The 22,893-nt window shown below is 41.8% G+C and overlaps 1 protein-coding gene across 4 annotated transcripts in view; it reads right to left on the bottom strand.

Annotated features, from left to right (window-relative positions):
* Positions 1-22,893, bottom strand: part of DPP6 (dipeptidyl peptidase like 6) — a 578,451-nt gene that overhangs the window by 176,685 nt on the left and 378,873 nt on the right. For all 4 annotated transcript variants that reach the window (XM_075082347.1, XM_075082346.1, XM_075082349.1 and 1 more), the window contains exons 2-3: positions 10,703-10,817; positions 2,411-2,509 (exon numbers count right to left, since the gene is read on the bottom strand). In XM_075082347.1, coding sequence (XP_074938448.1) covers positions 2,411-2,509; positions 10,703-10,817 — 214 coding nt within the window. The remainder of the gene's footprint in view (positions 1-2,410; positions 2,510-10,702; positions 10,818-22,893) is intronic.

The raw sequence follows: 22,893 nt of genomic DNA, 5'->3' as shown, positions 1-22,893 counted from the left end.
AGGAAAGACCTTGCTCCTTCAGGTTTGAATCAGGCCCTCACTCACTGGGAAGAACACAGATATTTTTCTAACTGAACTCTTTTGGAAGTAAATTCCCCAGATAATTCACATACTCCTAAACATGCAACACGCTGCTTTGGCGAGGCTACCAAACTCCAATCTTCTGTAATAATGAAAGGGAAAGGAAGGAAACAGCTCTAAAGAGCCAAGAGGACTGAATTTTGCAGATCTCTGAATGACCATGGTGTTTTGCTATAAAATTAATAGGAGAAGAATGGGAAGAAGGATACACAACAGCTACCTATATTTTAACAATTGTTTGGATTCCTCACCAACCGTCAACTCATTTTGTAGTTGACACAGAATTTTAAACATGCGATTTTTAAATATGCAATTTTTCTGCTAAGGCATTACAGCACTCTTGTTATACAAAGTTTTATTAGTTTGGCTTGGGCATTTTCAGTGTCTTTCATTTGCATTATAAAAACTGAGAATAAGTGGCCAATAGCAATGTGTGCTTGGGAAACACACTACTGGTCTTTCATCTTCCTTATCAGGGACCTTAATCAAGATTTCACCACTTAGACAGCTAAAGAAAGCTGTGAAAAGCAACTATAATACAGAAAAGTAATTAATGTTGTGAAATGGCTTTGGGTCCTTGGATGAATGACATTGCAGATTAGCATCTTGCCCTTAAATGTAAAGTTGCCCTTGGGTAAATCTACAGAATATCTATTGGCTTCATAAAATCTCTCTATCAGTATCAGTGGGATTAGTAGCACAGCAACAGAACAAACCCTTCTAACATATCTATGCATGTATGATAATACTACTTTGTGCTTTGTCCTTCACAGAAATAATATTTTAATAATTTCAGGTTAGGCAAGACTGATGTTAAATTGCGCTGGGGTCAGTAACAGTACGTAGGAGGACAGAGATGGATTTTAAAATATTCAAGATTGGAGTCTTACACGGTTTATATGGCACCGGTATGTGATCATAATTGGAAAAGCATTGGAAATACTGCTTTTTTTCACAGAAGACTGCAGTTTTGTGGACCCCCACTCGTTGGGGGGGGGGTGTTGTACATAGCTCCATGGCAGTACTTCATTCTCTGTTCCTGCAAAAAACTTAATTCATTATCATTCCCTCATATTCTAGCAGATAAATAAAACAGCAGTAAAGGTCTCAATAAAGCACCTGTTCCTTCATTAGGGCCATTAGGGATATCAGTGCTAAAAAGGATGCTAGACAAATAATTCTAAATTGCAATGCAGCTAATATTTCCACTACCCTTGTTTCCAGAGAGTAGTTACCAAAAACACCATTGCCCCAGAGTTCTTACCCTGAAAAAGAGCTCCTGCCATCGGCAGGTGTGTTTGTGAAGGCGCGTATCGTCTGCAGTTGCTTTCCCCTGTAGTTGAATTGGTGGGAGAAGTCAGAGCCAGCTGTGCTGAGGGCAGCTGGAGAACGTGTTAACTCAGCACTACCCTTTAACACTCTCTCTTTTCATTACAGGTGTTAAAATTGTTCCCAATGGGCATAACAGACAAGGAAAGCCAAACACAAGGAAGGATTCGATCCAGTTCCCCATTAAATTCAAAAGAAAAACTAATAACTTCAGCTATAATAGAAGTTGGACTGGAACCTACATGAATGGCATACCGCAAATCATTTTATTCTTGCCAAAGCTTGTTCAGACTGCAGCAATTTCTATTGAGAGCTGGAATCTACATCCCCCAAAACCGCTCTATTCCAGCAAATACTACGTGCATTAATTCAAGTATTATTTGGTTTTCCCCTGACTAGAAAACAGAAGGCAGCAGAGGATAAAAAGAGCACATGGCTTGTGTGTAAGCACCAGCCCAGCTGCTGCTGGACCACTGTTTGCCCGTTGCTTAGCAATGCTTCATCTCTCTGCTGCAAATATAAACCTGAAGTTTTGTTTACAGTAAAATAATGACTTGATAGTGCTCCAATCACTTCTTCCAAACGCGTGCTACGTCACCTACTGAATGCAGGAAGCTCTTTGGGACAAAGGCTGTGGTTTTCAATGCCTAGCTCTGAGCCCACTGGAGAGCCTTACATAAAAAAAATGTAATAACAGAGCAGTAGTGTTTGCATATTTATCAGGAGGAAAGCTGGAAGAGGAATTTGAGGATTGCATTTTTGGGCATGGTTCTGGGCAACCAGCTCTAGCTGCCCCTGTTTGAGCATGGAATTGGACAATGTGATGTCTTGAGGTCCCTTCCAACCCCAACCACTCCTTGATTCTGTAATTTCAGGAGCAAAATACAGAACAGGAGAAATAAAGAAGTGAGAAATAAAGAAGTAAGAAAGAAAGCGACGCCCAGGGAGTGAGGAAGCAAACCAAAGCCAAGCCTCTGTGACACATTCATGCCTCACTCACCAGTTATCCATTTAGCCTCTGGGTCATGAATTTTGAAATCATCACTGAAGAGATCTTCCACCGTTATCTTCTTCTTCTGAGACAAGCTGTTATCTTCAACTGTAAAACATTTGAAAACAAACTGCCATTACTTCTACTTTGAAATGGATCTGAAACTACAGCAACTGAGAATAGTGCCATGTCATATCTCGTTTGGAAATGGTCCACAGTAAGCCTTCTGTCACACATACGTCCCTTCCCATTGTCAGTGTTATAAAAGGACTACGTAGTGGTTCACAAACAGAAACCTCGTAGTTATTCATGCCTGGACTCAGCGACTACAAAAAGACCAAGACAGGTCCAAAACTCACATTTTTGGATATAACCTGATCAGAAAAGATTTTAAAAGTAATGAAAAACACACCTCTAGATGTCATAGTGCTATATAATGCTGATTATTCCAAAGAGAATTAAAGCTACTTAACACTAAGACTATTCTGAAATCATTAGTTAAATTTTTAAAAAATAAAAGTGACCAAGTTTTTATATTTATATTTCCTTAAAAACTGTCATGCAGAACTAGTGTTGGAAAAGTATTTAGCCTTATCAGGGCTAAGACAGATTACTTCGGGAATTCACAAAATATTTTCCATGGGAATCAGACACTTGACTGCAGAAATATTTTTGAAATCTTTGAGACATCACCCTAAATCCTTAGGTGTTGCATAGCTGGCCCATACTAATTTTCATTTTTAGTGCAAGGATATAGAGTTTCATTTGCAAACATGGCAACCTCGACAGCTTTTAAGTTGAAGAACCAGACTGCCCATTTATGATGTTGTAAGACCAACTTGTCATAAACGATGCCCTTCATTTTGTTCATTCTTCCTAACTCTGCTCTGTGGCACTCTGCTTTTCCCACAAAGAAATACCCTCTGTACATCTTCCTCTGCTGTCCTTCCTACATCCCTCTCCACATTTCTCGTGATTCAGTCAGAGATTGCCAACCAATTTCTGATGCAAAGCACAATCTGAAGAAAATGAAGAACTGAGTTCTGTCTGCATATATATTATTGTTAAAAGAAAATCTGTCTCATCTAGGATGCCATCAAGACTAAACACGTATGAGTCAAACCAAATAAAACAAGGCATGCATTTAACCACTTGAAGTTTGCCACAGCTAGCATCTCCTGTGCCAAAATTATACCTTCTAATTTCTATCACCACCTCTCCGCTATGTAGCAATTCTCATAAACACAGCACAGAGGCTCCTGGGACTGTAATTGAAGTGTTTATGTTGAACCAATGGATTCTTGGGCCTTACAGACAAAGAGTATGTACATTACATCACAGAATGCTATACCGATGCCTAGTTATTATGAAAATGGATTTTTGTTTTCTCAAAGCTGAAATTTTTAGAGAAAAACTGAAATCAACAACTTTGATTAATATATTCCTTCCTTCCTTTGTTCTCCCAACAGTAATTATTTTTGTTACGACAAGCAGTCACTTTCTGTTTCCAACACTCAAATCTTACTGATAAAACATTTTCATGGAAACCTTTCAGTTAGTTGAAACACATTTACTCTTTAAAGGAACATGGAAGGCCACATTCTGAGTCTTTCCACATCACGAATGTGTGCTTCAGCATCTCTCCTCACTACAGCATCCTCATGCCTGAGGTCTATTGGTATCATGCAGCCTTCGCTATCTTTAACATTTTTTAGTGCTAAACGTGCTACATTGACACACTAGTGATTAGAAACAGTGGAAATAGACTCTCTGAAGCCATTAGAGAGAAAAAGTCTTCTTCACTACACTAAATTGAAGCCCCTGGAGCTACTTGAGACTACTGAAAATTACTTATGAACAATGTTTTGTTTCACTAAAAGGTGTTTCAATATAAACTATCATTTTTACCAAATTAAATTATATTCTTCAATTTTCATATTTTTTCCAGGTTTGATTGAGGTTTCAGTCACACTGCTCAATGTGGCTTCCAAAGACCAAGACACATTAATACAAGTCCGCAGCCAAATCCCTCTGTGTGACAGCATTATGCCAAGTTCTTCTGCATAATTTTATTTATTAAAATGGAAAATAGAGCAACTCCAGGAAACTGGTCCAATTAAGTTCCCACCATGGTGCAAGGTCCCAGCACTGGATACCCGGGGAGATCAGTGGTGGTGCAGAACAGCAGGTTGGAGCCCACATACAGCCCTGGGCTTAGAGCTTTTGATGTGCCACTTCCCATATGCCATCCTGAGGAACATGGACACCCTCCCCACCATCGGGGCATAAGGACAGGCACAAGCAAACCTCTGTGTTGGAGATTTAGGAAGGGGAAGAGTAGGAATCCCTTCTTATTCCCTCTTTCTGTGCAGGATGGAGACAGCCAGTCTGGGAGCTGCACCACCTCCATACCTCACAGCACTTCAAACCCCTCCTAAGGGAGAGCACATCCAGGAGCATCCATAAGGCATGTTTCTTGTTGAAATTCCCTCACTGCCTCCTGCAGTGGGTTGTAATAACTGCAACAGGTCCCATAATGAACCATGGACAACATTAATCTCAGCCATAGAGCTGGGGAGAAAACACATAACTAAATAATCAATCAGTCAATTATTTTTTTACTAAAGAATTCAGATTTACTGACCTCTCATCTAACACATAGGTAAGTCAGAGTGCTCAGTAAGAAAGCCTACTCCATTCCTCTGGCTCCAGTGGAGACATTTACAGAGGAAGAAATTCAATTGCGGACCTCAGGTAGTCCACCCTCTCCTGAGCAGCTGTCTCTGAGCATGCCTTAGAGTGTCTAAGGCAGCTGGTGGACACAGGTTGTGTACACACCCAACTGCAGAGGCCTTGAGGCCTCCCTGGGTTTACAAAAGGAGAGGATCAAGCACTTGCTGCCACCTTTTTTGCATGCGTGTCCCCCCCGGCCAGCAGACCCAGATGGCAGCTGCCAGCCAGGGCCTGACAGCACAGCAGCACGGCAGCAGCGCAGGTGGCACAAGGACTTGTGATTTGAGTGCCAAGTCAGAAACCTACCATCCAAACAGCAAACACATGCCGAGAGAACCAAGTGAAAGCCATGTTCGTTTTATTTTTGATTCAGCATTAAGGGCATGACAGCAACCCTGTATTGGTCAGACCTTTCGGGTTCATCCATCTGCACCTTGTCCTTGAAGTCCGCGCACCCAAAAGCCATGGGCTGAACTGATCAAACCTTGCTCTCCAGAACAGAAAAGGGCTATGAGCCGACGCCCCTGCCAGTTTTGCCTCTGCAGTACCAATACTTTCTTTCAAGCTTCCTCTCAACTGCAGCAATGCTCAGAGGCTGCTTGATGGCTCAGAAGGTTTCAGTGACCTTTGGGTGCCCACCATTCTTTCCATCATCCCTGGGGCTCAGCTACAGGTCAGTGTCAGATGCTTTTCTCACACACTTCGTGGCCTATTGTGCATTGCAAGCACATGGGTGAGTGTCTCCACGAACATCCACCTCTCGGCAGACCTGACCCAGCATGCCAGGAGCTCCCTTCCGACCTCAGCATAGCTGCTCAATCCCTGGGCAGACCCGAGCCTCCTTTTCCCCCAGACAACCTCCCCGTACCCAAAAGGCAGTGGCCAGACAAGGCAAACAGCACCCTCATGCCCTTGTGTAAAATCCCTTTTTTTTTAATGGCATATAATACATGTTTATATATAACAGTGGTGAACAAACAAATTACACTCCTGCACAGCCAGGCACAGGATATGTCCTTGTTCTTCCTGACTAGAAAAAGTCATACAAAGCTTATTAGGCAAAAAATTTGGCTGTCTGACAGCATGCTCTGAATTAATGCTATACAATGACTACCTTAGTACCATCTCTGAAGAATGTTTCTTATGAATGTTATAAAAAAATTAATGTGGATTTGGGTGTACTTTCTCTTTTTCAGCTAAAGGTCAGATTTGAAAGGAGCAAATTTGAAGTATATCTCCAGGAAGCTTTAAATATCAGGAACAGATGCGCAAAAAGTCCTATTTTGCCTCCATTTACAAACAGCCTTTTCCTTAGCAAAATGTCTAATGGAATTTTGGGGAGGCTTTTTAGTCAAAGTTTCTGTAGGATTGGGTCCTCCCTTCAGCTTTGATATATATGAGTGTGTGTGCACACACACGCATAACTATAAACTATCCATGTGTTTATACAAACAGACACTACGCTGCTAGGATGGGACCCGTACAGGTGCCATATGCTGTGACAAGTGAACAACCGCCATTTAGGAAAGGCTCATTCCCACACTTTTATCATTTGTATAAATAGCTTCACATTTTTCAAAGGTGGGTGGAACGGCAGGACTCGCACACGAAACCGGAGTCCTTCAGCGTAGGCAGTTGTGTGCATGTGCTACACTACAGGGTAACAAAATGCAAGCTTTCAGCAGTTACTCCTTCTTTCAATAATGTTGTTCTAGAATACCAAAGGATATACAAATCATAGAAATGTTGAAATTTTATTAGGATTTTATAAAATAAGACCTAAGCGTTATCTAGCAATAAAGCACTGCTATTGTAATTACAATGTCTGCTGAATGCAAAGAGCACTGTTCCCAGTTTAGGAGCTAATCTTAAACCAGGATGAGTGACCTGCCTCTGAGAAACCCAAACCAGTAGGGATTTCAGCCTTTCTGAAGCTGAATCCAGAGTTAAAACCTTCTTTAAAGAAGGTTTTGGCTGTTTTGCAAAAGAATCTTGAAGAGATATATAAAACATAGAAACATAGAGTCATATAATGCTTTGGGTTGGAAGGGACCTTTAGCACCCTTTTTTTCCTTTTAAAATACTTTTTTTCCTCAACTATTAAATACCTTAATCAGCATTTGTTCTGCTAAGCAAGCCTCCCCCATTCCCCACGCTACCACTTGTTCTTACACAAGACTATCCTGACTTCCACAGTATTAGGAAATACCACCATCATGATGCAAATTATGGATCAAGTTAACCTCTTCTTTGTCTGAACACAGACTACAAGCCTGCATGCTGCACTTTATCCCATACATGCCCCAAATTACTCTCTGTAGGAAGAGAAGAGAAGAGAAGAGAAGAGAAGAGAAGAGAAGAGAAGAGAAGAGAAGAGAAGAGAAGAGAAGAGAAGAGAAGAGAAGAGAAGAGAAGAGAAGAGAAGAGAAAAGAACATGATGTTCAGCACTGGGTTTAGAGTGTCTCTATATTGCATGCCTTGGTGTTGCACTGCAAAACAGGCCTTCAAAACAACAGCAAAATATTCAGAGAAGAATGGTTTCCCAGCCAGGGAGAGGGCCAAGATGGACAAGTACAGGTAAGGAATTCAGAGATAAAATTCAGAAGGGTATTTGTACTAGCAGGGCAGCGTCAGGCTGGACTCCAACATTACCATCAGAAGAAAGACTTTAAAAATTTGAAGTATTTGCAAGCACCGTGCTTTGCTGTGCCAGACTGCATCACCTTGCTTGAGACATTTCTAGTGGAGAGCTCAGGTTTTTTTTTTTTCTGATGTCACTCTCACATTTGACAGCAGCTCCCTATCCCATGAACATGCACAAAACTGCTCCTCGTCCTTCTTTCCCAGGCCTCCTGTCCCTTCCCCACCTCTTGTTCAAATATCCATCACTTATTTTTCAGCTCGAATACCAAAGGATAATCATGTATTCTTCCAGTGAACTATTTAATGGCAGGTAAATGCAGACTCTGCTTCTCCTTTTGGACAGGCCCTTCTATCTTCCCCACTCGTGCCTTGCTGGGACATTCTATCCCCAGTCAGGATTAGCAATGTAATACTGTTTATGTTTGTCAAGCCAGCCTCAGTCTCACTTACCACTGGCTGGTGGGAAATGCCTGTGAAATGAACCTCCTGTTACCCTGTACCAGAGTGCATCCTCGTAACAAGCTCCAGGGCCAGTCGCCCAAGAGAAGACTAAACTCAGCTGCTGCCAAGCCACAGCAGCAACCTAAGCTATCTATTTTACCCTTGGCAGAGTCTCACCATGAAGCAGTCTGGATCCATAATAAAACCAGAAGCAGTACTGAGCTCAGAGTTTTTGTATTTGCACGTAGGGGACAGTTCTGAAACACCAGCAGGGAATAAAACAACCCAAACCCAGTTTTAGCAAACCAGGTAATTAGAAATCTTAAAAAACATGAATGGAAATTTTAGCATAGAAAATTACTTTTCATATTCCTAAGTTTTAAGCACAGAGACTCTCTCAAAGGTGCTATTTGGAATTGTTGCTAAGTACATACTAGTAACTGTGTGATTTATGTCTATACCTGTGTGCATACGTACACGCGCGCTACACCTTCTTTGTCTAGGCACTTACCTGGACAACAGCACTGCGGTATCTATAGTCATAATAGTCATTAGTGATTTTATGTATGATTTTATTATGGAGAAGTGGGAGTAGGATTCAGGAGAAGTCCTAAGTGAGGTCTACAGTAGAGCCCAGAATTGAAACCAGAGCTGCTAAGTCCTCACCAGATATCATTCTGACCATCCTTATAAAGAAATCATTATTTCAAGTGGTCTTGTAAAAGGAAAGACTTGTGATTTAGACTGTATTTAGGACTGGACAGGTATGTTTATGCCTCTGCCCATGTATCCTTCTGCACAGAATCCTGCTCTTCAATGGAAGTGGCGCTCTCATCTACGCAGTGCGAGCAGACAGCTTCTTGAAGCCCACAAGTATGGGTTTAGGAATCTAGGCTTCAGCATGCATTTTTGAAAAGTCTGGGACTGCGATTCTGTAAAATAGAAGGCGATATTTCCGTACCTAATGGGTAAGGGACGACACTTGTCACTGCAAATAAACGGTGCCTGACGTGAGTACAGTCCACAGACCATGCTCCAAAACATCTCAGAAATGATCTGCACCGTTCAAAGGTGATAAATCTGAACCCTAGCAAAAGTAATTTAAAAAATGATCCTCAATTAAGTTTAACCTTAATTAATTCAATTACTTAATTTCTCTGGCATGACCATTAGCTACTTACATTTACATTGAAAACTTCAGGATAGCATGAAATAAACAGAACATGGCATGACAATAAATAACCAGAAGGATAACGTAGTGATTGTTTCACTTGTTTTTAAGTTAACTCAGTGCAGTCCTGTATTTCTTGATTTACCACTGTCTCCAGTCTACCATACAGCAGGACTGTGGAATAAGAATTATGCCAAGGAAGATGGCCCTGGTCTGCTGAACTGTATGTCAGTTCACACGCTACAAGCTAGAAATTTCTGCCCCACAACTTCTGTCTCATGTTTCCACTTCACTGTCTTGTGTTCCTCCATTTCCTTTGGTTTTATTTCTCCCTTGCTTCCGTTCTCCTCCTCAGCTCTGTGCTCTCTATGCTGCTGTAGCTAGAACAACTCACAGGTACTCATCCAAGAAGCCCCTTTCTTTCTCCTCCACATCCCTCTGCAGGGGACCTTCTGCCTTCTCTGTGTTTTGTAGCTGCTCACCCTTTCTGACACTGAATTCTCTTTTCTATGTCTTATCTCTCATTTCTCTCATTTGTCTTTTCGTATTCAGATCACAAGCGTCTCAGAGCTGCAAAAGCACATTATTTCTACCCTGTAAGTAGTAATGGAAATTTACAGGGCTGTATAAATATGTGATAATCAATAATCATAATGATATACATTAAAATTCAAGCCTACCACCTCAGCAGCTACTGTAAGAGAAGTAATTTACCGAGGTTACATGCACAGAACTTTGCTGAAACTTGGTAAGGGGATTAACTTCAAGAATCCCTTACTGGGAAGTTGCTAATTATTTGCTGTGGTTGGATGCTATCTATCTGGCACATTCTTTTGTTAAGCTGGAACTCTATGGTCTGATTTAAAAATCAGTACAGCTGAACAGGATAGGATTTAGGTGCCTAAGCACAGGCTTCTGATGCCATTTTAGATGCTCTAGGATATGGCACCCAACTGGCGGCTGCTGCTCCAGGTGGGCATGAGCTTCAGGAAGTCCTGTGTCCTAATGGACTGCCCTGTGTAGGTGTCTCCCACATCCTGGCACATCTAAAATGATGCTCCCCATTATGTTTAGGCAACGAGGTTTCACCCTTGTACCTTCAGCTCAGTAGCCCTGACGTTTGAATAGAAATGTAAAACTCTAAAACAATCTACCTAAGAATGGCCTCGAACTCAGCTCACATCGAGCTAAAGAACAGGAAGGATAATTCCTTTGATGTTGTCTTCACAGTCAGTTTGCAATCCCTTTACCCTTGGAAATGTACAATTACAGAAGAAAAACAGAATGGAAGTGAGTTAAAGGTTATAAATACCTGGTGTCAGGAGAATAACAGAGGTGACAATCAGGGAGCAGATAACGAGAATAACAAGTAAGGCAATTGCAATTCCTTTCCAGTTTCTTTGAGGAGGATTACTCCCCACCAGCTCCTAGAAACATCAAAGGAAAATGAACATTTAGAAAAGGCACTTAGAGAAGGAGACAAACAGCAGAATCCAAACAGCAATATATGTCCGCAGAACCCCACCAATCACCCTGCTACCATGGTGGGTGAAGCCCATTAGCCAAATACAATTCATGCCATCATAATACATTGCGGTATTAGTTGAATCCACGCCAAGTCAGATTACACAATGAATAAATGGAATGCACCCATAGGATGCTTGGCAATGTAACCTGCGCTTCCCACCACCTCCTCACATAACGGGCACCAGCCACCCCCACCAGCGTTCGCCCAAACTCACTTATCAAAAGCCAATTTCCTACCAAGCCTCATTAAGTCTGGGAATAAAGAGCTTTACAGTAACTTTCAAGAAACTTTTATAATAAGATGCCGGAGAAGAATACAGGAAGACAAATAATTCACAGGGGCATGTACGGAGATAAAAATCAATACGGATATCCCCATGGTGAATTTTCTGCCTTCCCAGAAAACATCACATCTTCGCAGGCATCTTGCATGCATTCCTAGGTTGGTAGGTCTAAGGACATGAGGATAGGCTTCACAGCTAGCATATACATTAAATTTAATCACGTCCTTAAAACTTTAGAATAAAAGCTCCATCACTATTCACTGATTAGCTTTGACTTCACAGCGGTTGTACCATATGTTCCGTCTATGATGTATACATCACCCCTGCTCTCGAGACTGAGGTTTTTATGAAGTGCTGTGTTTGCATTCACAATATCTTAAATATTTATTGCACTTTATCCCTTTCATGCTTTTTGCTGGATTCTCCTTAGCACTGTGCATTAAATGTGATTTCATGCACGCATTGAAGCATCCCCAGGAACTGTATCCACTTTCCTGGAACGCTGAATTCACTCAAAGGATCTGGCCTCAGAGCCAGAACAACTCTGGATGCTCCTCCTCCTTTGTGACCTCACCAATTTCAAATTTTTGCCTCATTTCCTTGATTATGAGGGATGGTGGGTCTAAGACAGGCCTGTGGGTACTTCTTTAATGATTTTTCTCTCTTTCATATTTTTCAGGAAAACAAAAGGCTTTATAATAGACTAAGTTCTTCAGTGATTCAGAGAGTTTGTTTCACTTACTGTAACTTTTTCTGATACACAGCAACATGGCCTGAACAGGGATGTCACCGATCACAGCTTTGATTTCAGAAAACACTACAAAATAAGATAATGTTGAGATGCTCCTCCTATATGTTTGGGGATCTGTCCATTACAGAGGCTATAAATCTGCAATGGAATGTGAGGTTTGAGGCAGTATCTATAATTCATTATTTATTCTAGTTCTGGAAAGGACATGATGATTCTCTTCCTTCCGGCAAAGAGGGGTAGAGGTTAGCACCCCTCCCCTCCTTGCCTTTCCCTCATTTGCACCTGGCTTTCTGTTTAAAATTAAAAATAATTACAAGGAACAAATTTATAGTTTATTATTCTTACTGGAGAAAAATATGAAATTTGGTCAGGAGCCTTGAGAAAAGCAATTTTGCCCACAAGCAAACAGAAAAAATAAAAATATTTGCATTTTTATAGCGGCTTCACCCTAAGCATGAATACAAATGTTAATTAATTTAGTCTTCTAACACCTTTTTTAGGAAACTGTTATGGTCCTCATTTTTCAAATGGTGCAGATAGGCTCAGAAGAGAGTCTGTGACTTTCCTGGGGTCACATACAAATCAAGAAATAAAGCCAGGAAAAGAATCCAGGTCTTGTTAGTAAGTGGCAGAAATATTCTTCCTGTCACAGCAGGGCACAGTGGGACCTAAAGGGATGACAGGAGGACTGGGGAGAAGCAGCTGAGAAAGCACAGTGCTTCTCCCCAGCCAAGCCCTACCAGTATCTGAAGGACAGAGGTAAGACGCAGGCAGCGCTACGGGGCTGGCAGCAACAGTCACTTTCCTGAAAATAATCTAACAACCCTCTGCCCCCGTAATGGTCAGAAGTTTTAAAATTGAAAAAAAAAATAGTTCACAGACTTGAATTGGATCTACAAACCCAGATGTAGTTCAAAAGCTTAAAACTGTGCATTAAGGGAGCCTTCCCCAGCCATGGTTCCCAGGGCGACACAAATCCACACACGTGCTTAAGATTTCAGGACATCAATACTTTCACTGAATTCATTATCACATCATAATCCCATTAATTCTTCAGTCATCCGATCAATATCTGAGCAAAATCACAACAAAACAGACTGGGAATTTCTAGTGTATCAAGAGGAGGAAAACTGTTCATAAACAAAACTTTGGGGTTTAATACACTGCAAGGAAGCAGAAAGGAATGCTTTCACTTTATTTTAAAAATTCCATCAGGAAACTTCTCCTGATAAAAAGCAAGAAGAGATAAATGACATTTCAAAGAAAGATAAACAGCTTTATTCATCACAGGTTTGGAAAGCAGCTTTTTTGTTCTCAGTCATCTGAAGTCTCTTTTGACGGAATCACTTACAGTAAATCTGCTGCACACACATAGTACCATATATATGCTAGCACCCACGTCTTAGATCTTTCCTATGTATATTCCTGTTAATTCCAGAGGGATGTTGCTGTGTCAGTGTGACCAGCTTTTACTTCCAGGAGACTGCAGCCTCACCACCAGCCCATGATAGCCCATGCCCTTGGCAGCAAACTCCCACCTCTTCAACAGGAGTTCCCACGAGCGGACATCAGCTGCCTATTCACATTGCTCAGGCAAGCCTCTGCGCTTGGGAGTGAAGCCAGGAAGGTGCTTAATTAAGCCCTAGGCAGGTACAGATTCGAGCACAGAAAATAATGTTCTTGAAGTGGCACCTCAAAGGGTTTGTTTCCAACACAGAGCACAAAGCTATAATTTGCCTATTCCTGAAAGGTCCCAGCTTGCAGGTGTAAATACAGAGATCTGAACCAAACAGCAAGCAGATACCCCTCATGAACTATGGCTGTTAATCCTAAAGATACCACTTTGGTTTTACTACTGAAACCTGAGCGTATTACACGAATGGAAATAAACCAAGCGTGCACAGTGTCTACTCTGATGAAGTGATACTGCTGAAAACAGCATGAAAGGAAATATTAAAACAAAGTCACTTATAAGTAGGAGTCACCTGATCTCTGCTTCTCACGAAGAGCTAACATACCTCCTGCATGACCTCTGCATGCAAGCTAAAGCCCTTCAGCCTGGATTTTCTCCTTTTTTCTTTCCTGTTTATTTTCCACCCCCTTCCTTCTCTTACATAAAACCTTAATTGTTTTTGGATTAGGAAAGTAAAACAGATGTTACCACAGGTTTTAACATAAGCGCACTTCATTGATGCCGCATATTAAAAACTGTAAATGTTATCACTTTCATCTTCATTTATGATTGAAAAATAACACTACCCCCCTGTGAAGCTGACTTTCAAGCCATAAATCCAGACTTCTACAGTATTTTAAGACTCTAAAATACAGATCTGTGATGACATATTTTCCTGTCTGTGAAAGAATCACTGTACTGACATGATATGGATGAAGGTTGGATGTGCTCCAATCCAAGAGGCTGTCAACAAAATTATTTCTGGCATGTTCATTTGAAGCCTGCCAAAAGTCTGCCAGCACGGTGGCCATATTAGAATAACATAATAGCTTGCTAAAAGAAAAACTCATCAGGCACAACTTTGATTTTTTTTTAATAGCCATGTCTATATTGCTAAATGAAAGAAGAACAATATAGACATCACTTGTCAAGTATTGGTATTATTTAATAAAAGCTACAGATCTTGGACCAAAATCTCTGAAGGACCAATAGAGGGATGGTCATTGTGGACCTTAGTCCTTAGCGGAGCTTCCTCTTAGTGGAGTTGCTACATTTGCACAATAACAACAAAACCTAGGTGTGTTATACTGGCATATAAACTTTCCGGACACACGTGCTGAATGCAAGGGCCCTTGCTGGGGCAGGTGACACTGGGCCATGGCTGCAGATAGGAGGCTGAGCTCAGTTATACCAGTGTAACAAGGGAAAAAAAAGGAAATTAATGGTATGAAACAAAAGCAGGTGCAAGTTCCCTTTCTGACTTCAGAGGTGGTAGGATGGGACTTATAGCAAGGTTTTGTATGGTTTCCATACCTGCCATTCTTGCAAGCTCTGCTTCTTGCTTTTTTTGATTTGCTTCTAAATTTTAAGTAAATAACCCAAAATGCTACACACTTACAAACACAGCAAATGACAAATCTTCTAGCAAGCTTGTCAACACACAGTTAATTGAGGAATATGTATTCTACCTTCACCTCAGGCTGCCTTGTTCTGAATTAAAACTTTTTCCTCACGACATGGCACAGTGAGTGTACGTCTCTGGCAAGTCAGCTCATCAGTTTCAGAATGTGTCCAGTCCTGTTCAACATAGTCATCAATGACCTGGACGAAGGGACAGAGTGTGCCCTCAGCAAGTTCGGTGACGATACCAAGCTGGGAGGAGCGGCTGATACACCAGAAGGCTGTGCTGCCATCCAGCGAGGGCTGGACAGGCTGGAGAGCTGGGCCGAGGGGAACCTCATGAAATTCAACAAGAGCCAGTGCAAGGTCCTGCCCCTGGGGAGGAACAATCCCATGCACCAGCACAGGCTGGGGGTGACCTGCTGGAAAGTGGCTCTGTTGAGAAGGACCTGGGAGTGCTGGTGGGCAGCAAGGTGACCCTGAGCCAGCACCGGGCCCTTGTGGGCTGCATTAAAAGGAGTGTGGCCAGTAGATTGAGAGAGGTTATTCTCCCCGTCTACTCTGCCCTAGTGAGGCCACATCTGGAATGCTGTGTCCAGTTCTGGGCTCCCCAGTTTAAGAAGGACGTGGAACTGCTCAAGCAAGTCCAGCGGAGAGCTACCAAGATGATCAGGGGACGGGAGCATCTCCCTTGGGAGGAAAGGCTGAGAGACCTGGGTTTGTTCAGCCTGGAGAAGAGAAGACTGAGGGGGGATCTTATCAATACCTATAAATATCTAAAGGGTGGGTGTCAGGATGATGGGACTAGGCTTTTTTCAGTAGTCCCCAACGACAGGCCAAGGGGCAGTGGGCACAAGTTGGAGCACAGGAAGTTCCATCTGACTATGAGAAAAAATGTCTTCCCTGTGCGGGTGCCAGAGCAGGGGCACAGGCTGCCCAGGGAGGCTGTGGAGTCCCTTCCCTGGAGACATTCAAACCCCACCTGGACGCGTTCCTGTGCCCCCTGCTCTGGGTGTCCCTGCTCAAGCAGCGGGGTTGGACAAGATGATCTCCAGAGGTCTCTTCCAGCCCCTACCATGCTGTAAAAAAAACAAAAAACAAACCAAAAAAATCCTAAACGCAAACAAAAGAACCCAACATGTTCCAGAATAAAAAATTTTGCTGAGGAATTAAGGTATGGGAACACTGTTGTCCCTGGCAAAAACTCGTATGACGGTCAGTGGAAAAATAATCTTGCTGTTAATTAGTTCTTTATAATACAAAATTGCTGGATATTATAACTGCTAAACAGTACAACAAATGAGATAAAGAGTAGGTAACCCATACAGTTAGATTATTAACCTCATATTGCATAAAAAGAAATATTAATTTCAATGATAACAGCAGTAAGCTAGATGCATTGCAGTGGTTACAGCAGGAGGTTTGCTGAGACCTCTGGTTATACTGCTGATCGATACTGCCTTACTGTCTCAGCACACTCCTCCGCCTGTCTGGATCCTCTGCCGCTCTCCTGCCTCAAATTTAGGATGGAGGTTCTTCATGGGCAGGAATCTTCTTTGGTATCCTGCCTGGCACACTGGAAACCTCAATCACTAAAGAGCTTAGGCGGTATCAAATACGGATAAACGATAATAAGCACGTAATTGCATCCTTCTCAACCCTGAATTCAGGCTGAGTTACTTTTGTTTAGTTTTTTTTTTTAATTTATTTTCTTTCCTTTCCTTCTCCTCCCCAATCGCCTCCCTCCCCTCCTGCTGCTGCAGGCCACCCTGAGCTGTGCTCCAGCTGGAGTGTGATGCTGAATAGCAATCGGGTTGCAGATAGACTCGGAGAGCCTGAGGCTACAGCAAACTCAGTTGTTCAGATGCTAAAGGTGACACTTTAGAGTGAGAGGAATAAAAACTTTGTATTTTTTTACAAATGAGGCATTGCGTGTATATGGGCTTTCCTGCAATATCCCAACAGAAAGATTCAGAGGGATAAAACCATCCTGCCTGTTGTGGTGGTGAAAGACAACTATGTTATGTTTTTTCTTCATCTTCTGTTGATAATACACGCTTTTACTAATAGGGACCAATGACTTAATAACAGTTAACATCTTTGCTGTCTAATCCCCAGCACCTTGAGAAAAATCTTCTACCCTGCACACAATGGGACACGGTATTCTGCCCTGCATTTCTGGGAGGCTCTTTTATGAAAGCCCTAAAGCCACTCATTTCAGCCCTGCAGCTCCATCTCCTCTCACAGTTTTCTGCAGAGTGCACATATGCAAAAGCTTTGAGGTTGGGCATTAATGGAGTGTTTGAGAGTGAGCGAGGAAAAGTGTGTATCTGTAACACTCAGCCCTTTGTAAAAATAAACCTTGCATGTTTTATGCTTTGATAGAGCTTTCAGTCTTACATGTTTCTATTACAAAGCCAGTAGGAGAAAATGAATGCCATCTGCACCTTACACCTAACTGTTAGCTTTAACAGATGATGGGGTTTCCACAGTTTTAGTGCAGAAGGCACCAGGTCCTCAGCTAGCATTGACTGACACAGATCATTGGCTCCACTGGAGCAAAGCCAGTCTGTGTCAGCTACAAATGAAACCCAGTACTAGTTCTAAATTAAAAAGAAATCTGTAAAAAGATCTAAACACAGTAATATCTAGGTTTCCTAGCTGTACTGTATTGCAGGAATGGATATTTAATAACTACCCATCATTTTTATGAGTATTATGATGAAACAGTTTTGGATCCCCTCCAGATCTAGCAGCACTAAACGATGAATTTAGCATCTCTGTATTTCGAACTGACATCTCACATGACTTTTGTACCCAAGTATAATAACCACACTGCAACATCCTCCTATCACCTTACAACGTATAAATAAGCAGCATTGCTGTTTGAAACGTTCCCAAATCACTCCTAGTGCTGAGGGACAAAGTGACTATGTAGGATTTCCAAAATAAATTAGAAGTTGGGTACATGGACTCTGAAATGCTGCCAGGAGCCTATTCTCAAGGTGACAAAAATTCAAGCTGCGAACACCAGCTGGACCTGTTGCACCAAGTGTGGCTCCAGCCAAGGGCATGGCCATCTTCTGACTCACAGCCAAGAAAAGGAGATGGCAATATTGTATGTGTGTAGGACACACAACATATGTGATTAGAGATATTTTTAGCCAAGAACTGTGATAGTTTTGATTTAATGTGATCTTATTAATCTTCTTCACTTTCCCATCACCAGTTTCGTTCATTCATCTGCTGTAACCTAGATGTTTTTATAGCACCTGACACAGTGGGACTGCAAATCCGCACATGGGCCCTTAGCCGTTACTGTAACTCAAGTCATAATTAAAGATCCATTCCCAATAGTGATAGAGCCCATAAAATCAACAGCATTTCTTTGATTTTATTTCAGTGTTCAATATAAGCACACACATTCACCCACTGAACAGAACCATATAATCTCCTCAGGTGAAATATCTGCCACGGCTCCAGTAAAACTTGGTTTGCCACTTAGAATTTTATTCCATGAGTCTGTTATCATCAGATCCATGAAAAGGCTCGGCAAACCTAAATGCCACAGATCACATCACTGATCCCAGGACCCCTCTATGCCACAGCACTTGCTTAGCTCCAGTTTTTCCACGATAATGCTCTGACAGCCTGGCTCCCTCCAAACCGAGACACAACACACACATAAGCCTTGAAACAATTCGTACCCATGCAGGGAGCATCTGCAAAAGGTGATGTTGCCAAGGCATGCCAGGATGACATCTCTACTCTATTTTTTGAAGAATTACAATCTCTGCAAGATTCGAGAGCCTGGAGAAACCACCTCTCAGCTTCATCGTCTCCCCTAATTCCAACACAATGCCATTCTGCTTACATTTGTAAAAAGGCAATTACAATTTCTAGTGAAACTATATTTCAGAAAAAAAAGAAAATATCATTCAATTTATGACTCTGAACACCAAGGAAGAATTTGTGATAAGGGAAGTAGTAAGGTGTTTAATCTCCCTGGGTAGAAAGACAGCATTAGAAATTCTGTTTAATATTATATTTTACTAACTCCTAGGCATTTTTTTTCCCTGTAATCTAGTTTGTAAATAATTTGTTTCTAAATAGTACAGGAAGGAAAACATGAGGTGAAAAAAGATTTAATTTATAAATAATTTGTTTGGGAACAACGTGAGAAACAGCCGTGAAGACAGCCGAGTTTTCAGGTCACCACATTGCAGAAACAGTGGGAAGGGGAATACGAAAAAGGTGTGTACAGCAGGGGGGAAGAAAACAGGTTTATCAATTTCATTTTGCACTCTCCTGAGGTGTCCATCAAACTGAGGATGCAGAAATTGCACTGTGTGCTAAGAAAGTAAAAATTACCTTGCCAGGTTACTTGCAAACACTTCGGTGATACAGTAATTATTACATGAATTCATGTGTGAATTAAAGCAGCTGGGGGGTAGGGGAGGGTCACTCTTCCGTTGGTCAACATACATAACTCTCGTTAACACACAGCAAAGCTTCATGCGTGTACAGAGAAAAAAAAACACACAGAGAGAGGGAAGCACCCTCCGTACAAGCTACCATGCCATCCACCATCTACCATTACTATCTGAAATACACCAGCTGCTTTTTGTTCCAAATAGATTTCTCTCATCATCACTTCTTACAGAATAGTGGGATCTCAGATGAGGCCTCTGGCTGGCGTGAGGGCTGCAAGGTGATGGCTCCTGGAGGTCCTGCGGCCGTGGGAGCAGTTGAGCAAACCAGGTCAGAGACAGGATTGACACCCCGAGGCCCAGAGTTACGTGGGGAGGTGAGGGACACGGCCAGACCGAGGGGCAAGGGAATGGCGTGGGATGGCACCGCAGGGAGGGGGAGGCTGCAGTGGCAATTCAGAGCTTTTCTGGGGGAGAGAGCATTTGATCAGAGCCCATAATAATGGGACTTCAGAAGTAATGAAAATTTCGTGAACCTCCATGATGAGACACAACATAAAATGCTTTTACTTATTGAACAAAGAAAAAATGTCTAAACTAACAAGTATGTGATGATAAAATCTGTTTTGTGTGCCCATTAAAAAACACTCTGAATTTATGAAAGAACCAGCAAAAATCACATATTTCTGTCCTCTGTGGGACTCGAGCGATGTGTGTTTTTACATAAAAGTTGGGTTTAGCAGAAAAAAAAGAAATCCCTTAAATAAGCCAGTAGAATCTCACAAGAGAGAAAAGTTCCTTCCGCTTCAAGCCAGAACCTGCCCTTATTGAGGTCAACAACAACATCCTTAGTAGCATGCCTGAGTCATTTAATCTTTTTCCATGTATCATAAATTAATCAGATTATGATGCTAGATCTCTCAAGCATTTGAGTATTCTATTAAAATCAAAGTGCAGTGTAGGAGGTGTGTAAAATGCAAACTCCAGAGTTATTGTGGATGCTAACATTCACAGATTCTTTTCATATATCTTTTACACAACTTTTATTTCAAGCACCAATCATTTACTGTTTTGAAAAATAAAAATTGTTTGATGCATGGATGTTTCAAAGACAACATGTTATTCATTATTGGAGTAATATTTATGTTAAGATGCTAACTATTTTATAATTTTACCTTTAAGAAAATCTTAATTTTCTGATGTTTCTAGGGTCAAAGGCCATTACACTCAGTCATACTTGATGTGTGGGTCTCTAGTACTGTGTTTCCATCTGAAGATTGTAATGTATAATTATAGAAGGAATATTCTTCTCTGATACAAATTTTAACAAGGTTGAGCAATGGAAAAGCAATGTGTAAGTGTAGGCCTGTATTTGACACAATGCTTTTAAATGAAAAGACATTAGCAGTTCTTGGAGTGAGATGCAGAACAAAGGCTTTTCTCTCCCAGCTAAGTCCCCTTCTCCCCAGCCTGTAGAGCCGAGATATTTTTGCTTTGTCTCTTTCCCCTTATTCTCATCTCCTGAACCTTTAATTCCTGGTTTCATAAGTAAATACAAACCAGTAAAGAAAGCAAACCAAAAGCTGTTCTCTTGTCCCGGGGCAATCGGCAGAGCACACCTCTCGCGCACAACAGCCAAACCCCCTTACACTGCAACGCAGCACGACCGTATCACAACTTCTTTACCAAAAGAGTCCCTGGCCCACTCTGAACCCCAGGCTTTGCTGCAGCATTCCTGGGACATTCTTGCTAGTAATGGGCCAAAACCATGCCTGGGAACATGCTAACAAACCACACCAGCAATCACCTATGCTTGGTCCCCTGCACCCCTCCGGGTTACTTCACCGTATAAATGGAGCCCTACGCTCCATCTGAATCCCAAATTCCCTAACCTACGGTCTCCAACTCACCCCCAGTTCTGCAATTCTTACTCTTAAGGAAAATCATTTGCTTGAGCTCATGCCGATACTCATGCAGAAGTCAGGAGCAAGGGACACAACAGTGAAAGGATGGCTGTCTTTTCCATTTTTATAATGTTAACTATTTCTTTACGGCCAGCAGCAACCTGTGCTGACTTCTGTGAACATTGCTTGGATGATGAGGCAACGAGCAAAGACCACAGGCTGCAAGACTGTCCTCAAAATAGCTGGGATACATCTCAGTTCTCCTAATGGAATTTGTTCAGGCTTTTCTTAGATATTCTTGAACCAGAAATCACTTCATGGATATCCTGATTTGATGCTCATGAAGTTTAAAAAAAAAGAAGTCTTAATTGCCTCTGGCCCTTGTCCAGCTCTAGCTTAGGAAAACTGTAGTTTGAAGAATTACAGCTCTTCGAAGGGTACTCGGGCTTTTGGCGTGAGATGCCAGCGGGCTGGCTCAGCACCGCGTGCTGCTGCCAGGCAAAGTGACTCCAAGGTCTCCAAAGGTTTACGAGTCTTATGCTTGGTCTGTTTTAATTGATTTCTATTTTTACTAGGGTTCTCACAGCACATTACAAAGAGCTTTGCAAAGTCGTTTATTTTCATTTTCAAAACTTTCTGGGTGGCAGTAAACACAACCAACAAACAGTAACTCATTTTGTCTCAGGAAAGCAATGCGCCAACCTTCTTTTCCATACTGGGCTGTGCTAACTGTGGCACAACACCGCAGGAGCATGACTCTTTGTATCAAAAGAACACTTTTCTTGCTCATTTTTCATTTGAAAGAAATATCCTTAATTCAATACAGTCTTGAGACTCAGTAAGTGAACTACAGAAAGGAACTGAGACATCCACATTCCCACTTAAAAAAAAAAAAATCAAAACAAACTGACACAGAAATTACAATTTTTTTCTACTAGAAGATCTATTTCATGAGGGTCACTGCCACCCAGCAGCAAAGCCACTGCATTATCATGATAATTTTTAATCTCCCTGCACAATTAATGTCAACATCCTAACAGCACTGACAAAAGCACCTCTTCTCCTGCATCATGCTGCTGGTTTACGTGTCTCCTTTTTGCTGGCTTCAAGCCATAGAGTTTCCACTGTAATCAAAATTATTCCTTTAATTTTGTGACTCTCACACTTCTGATGCCGAAAGTGAGAGAGTGTGTGTTAGAAAGGTCCCTTTTGTATTTGAAACTAAAGTTAAATGTAGGGATATGATACTGATTTAAACATATAGGATGTGAAAAGAGAAAAAATCACCCAAGCAGACACAATGACTTGCGTGTGGCAGTTTCATTGAATCCCATGAAAAAGTGCTCCAAAGATGGGAAGGAAAAAGTCAAGTGTCCAAGAAATTAGTTTCTTCTCCGCAACTCACCAGGCTGTTATTCTCTCCAGAAGCAGGGTTTGGCTTCTGAAATTGAAGGGTCTTAACAGACCCATCAGGCAGAGCACGCCATCTCCACATTTCCCTACAGTGCTCAGCAGAGCTTCAGGTCAACCCATG

Source organism: Phalacrocorax aristotelis, chromosome 2 (assembly GCF_949628215.1).
Source record: "Phalacrocorax aristotelis chromosome 2, bGulAri2.1, whole genome shotgun sequence".
Lineage (NCBI taxonomy): Eukaryota > Metazoa > Chordata > Aves > Suliformes > Phalacrocoracidae > Phalacrocorax > Phalacrocorax aristotelis.
This window is presented reverse-complemented; position numbering and strand designations above follow the sequence as displayed.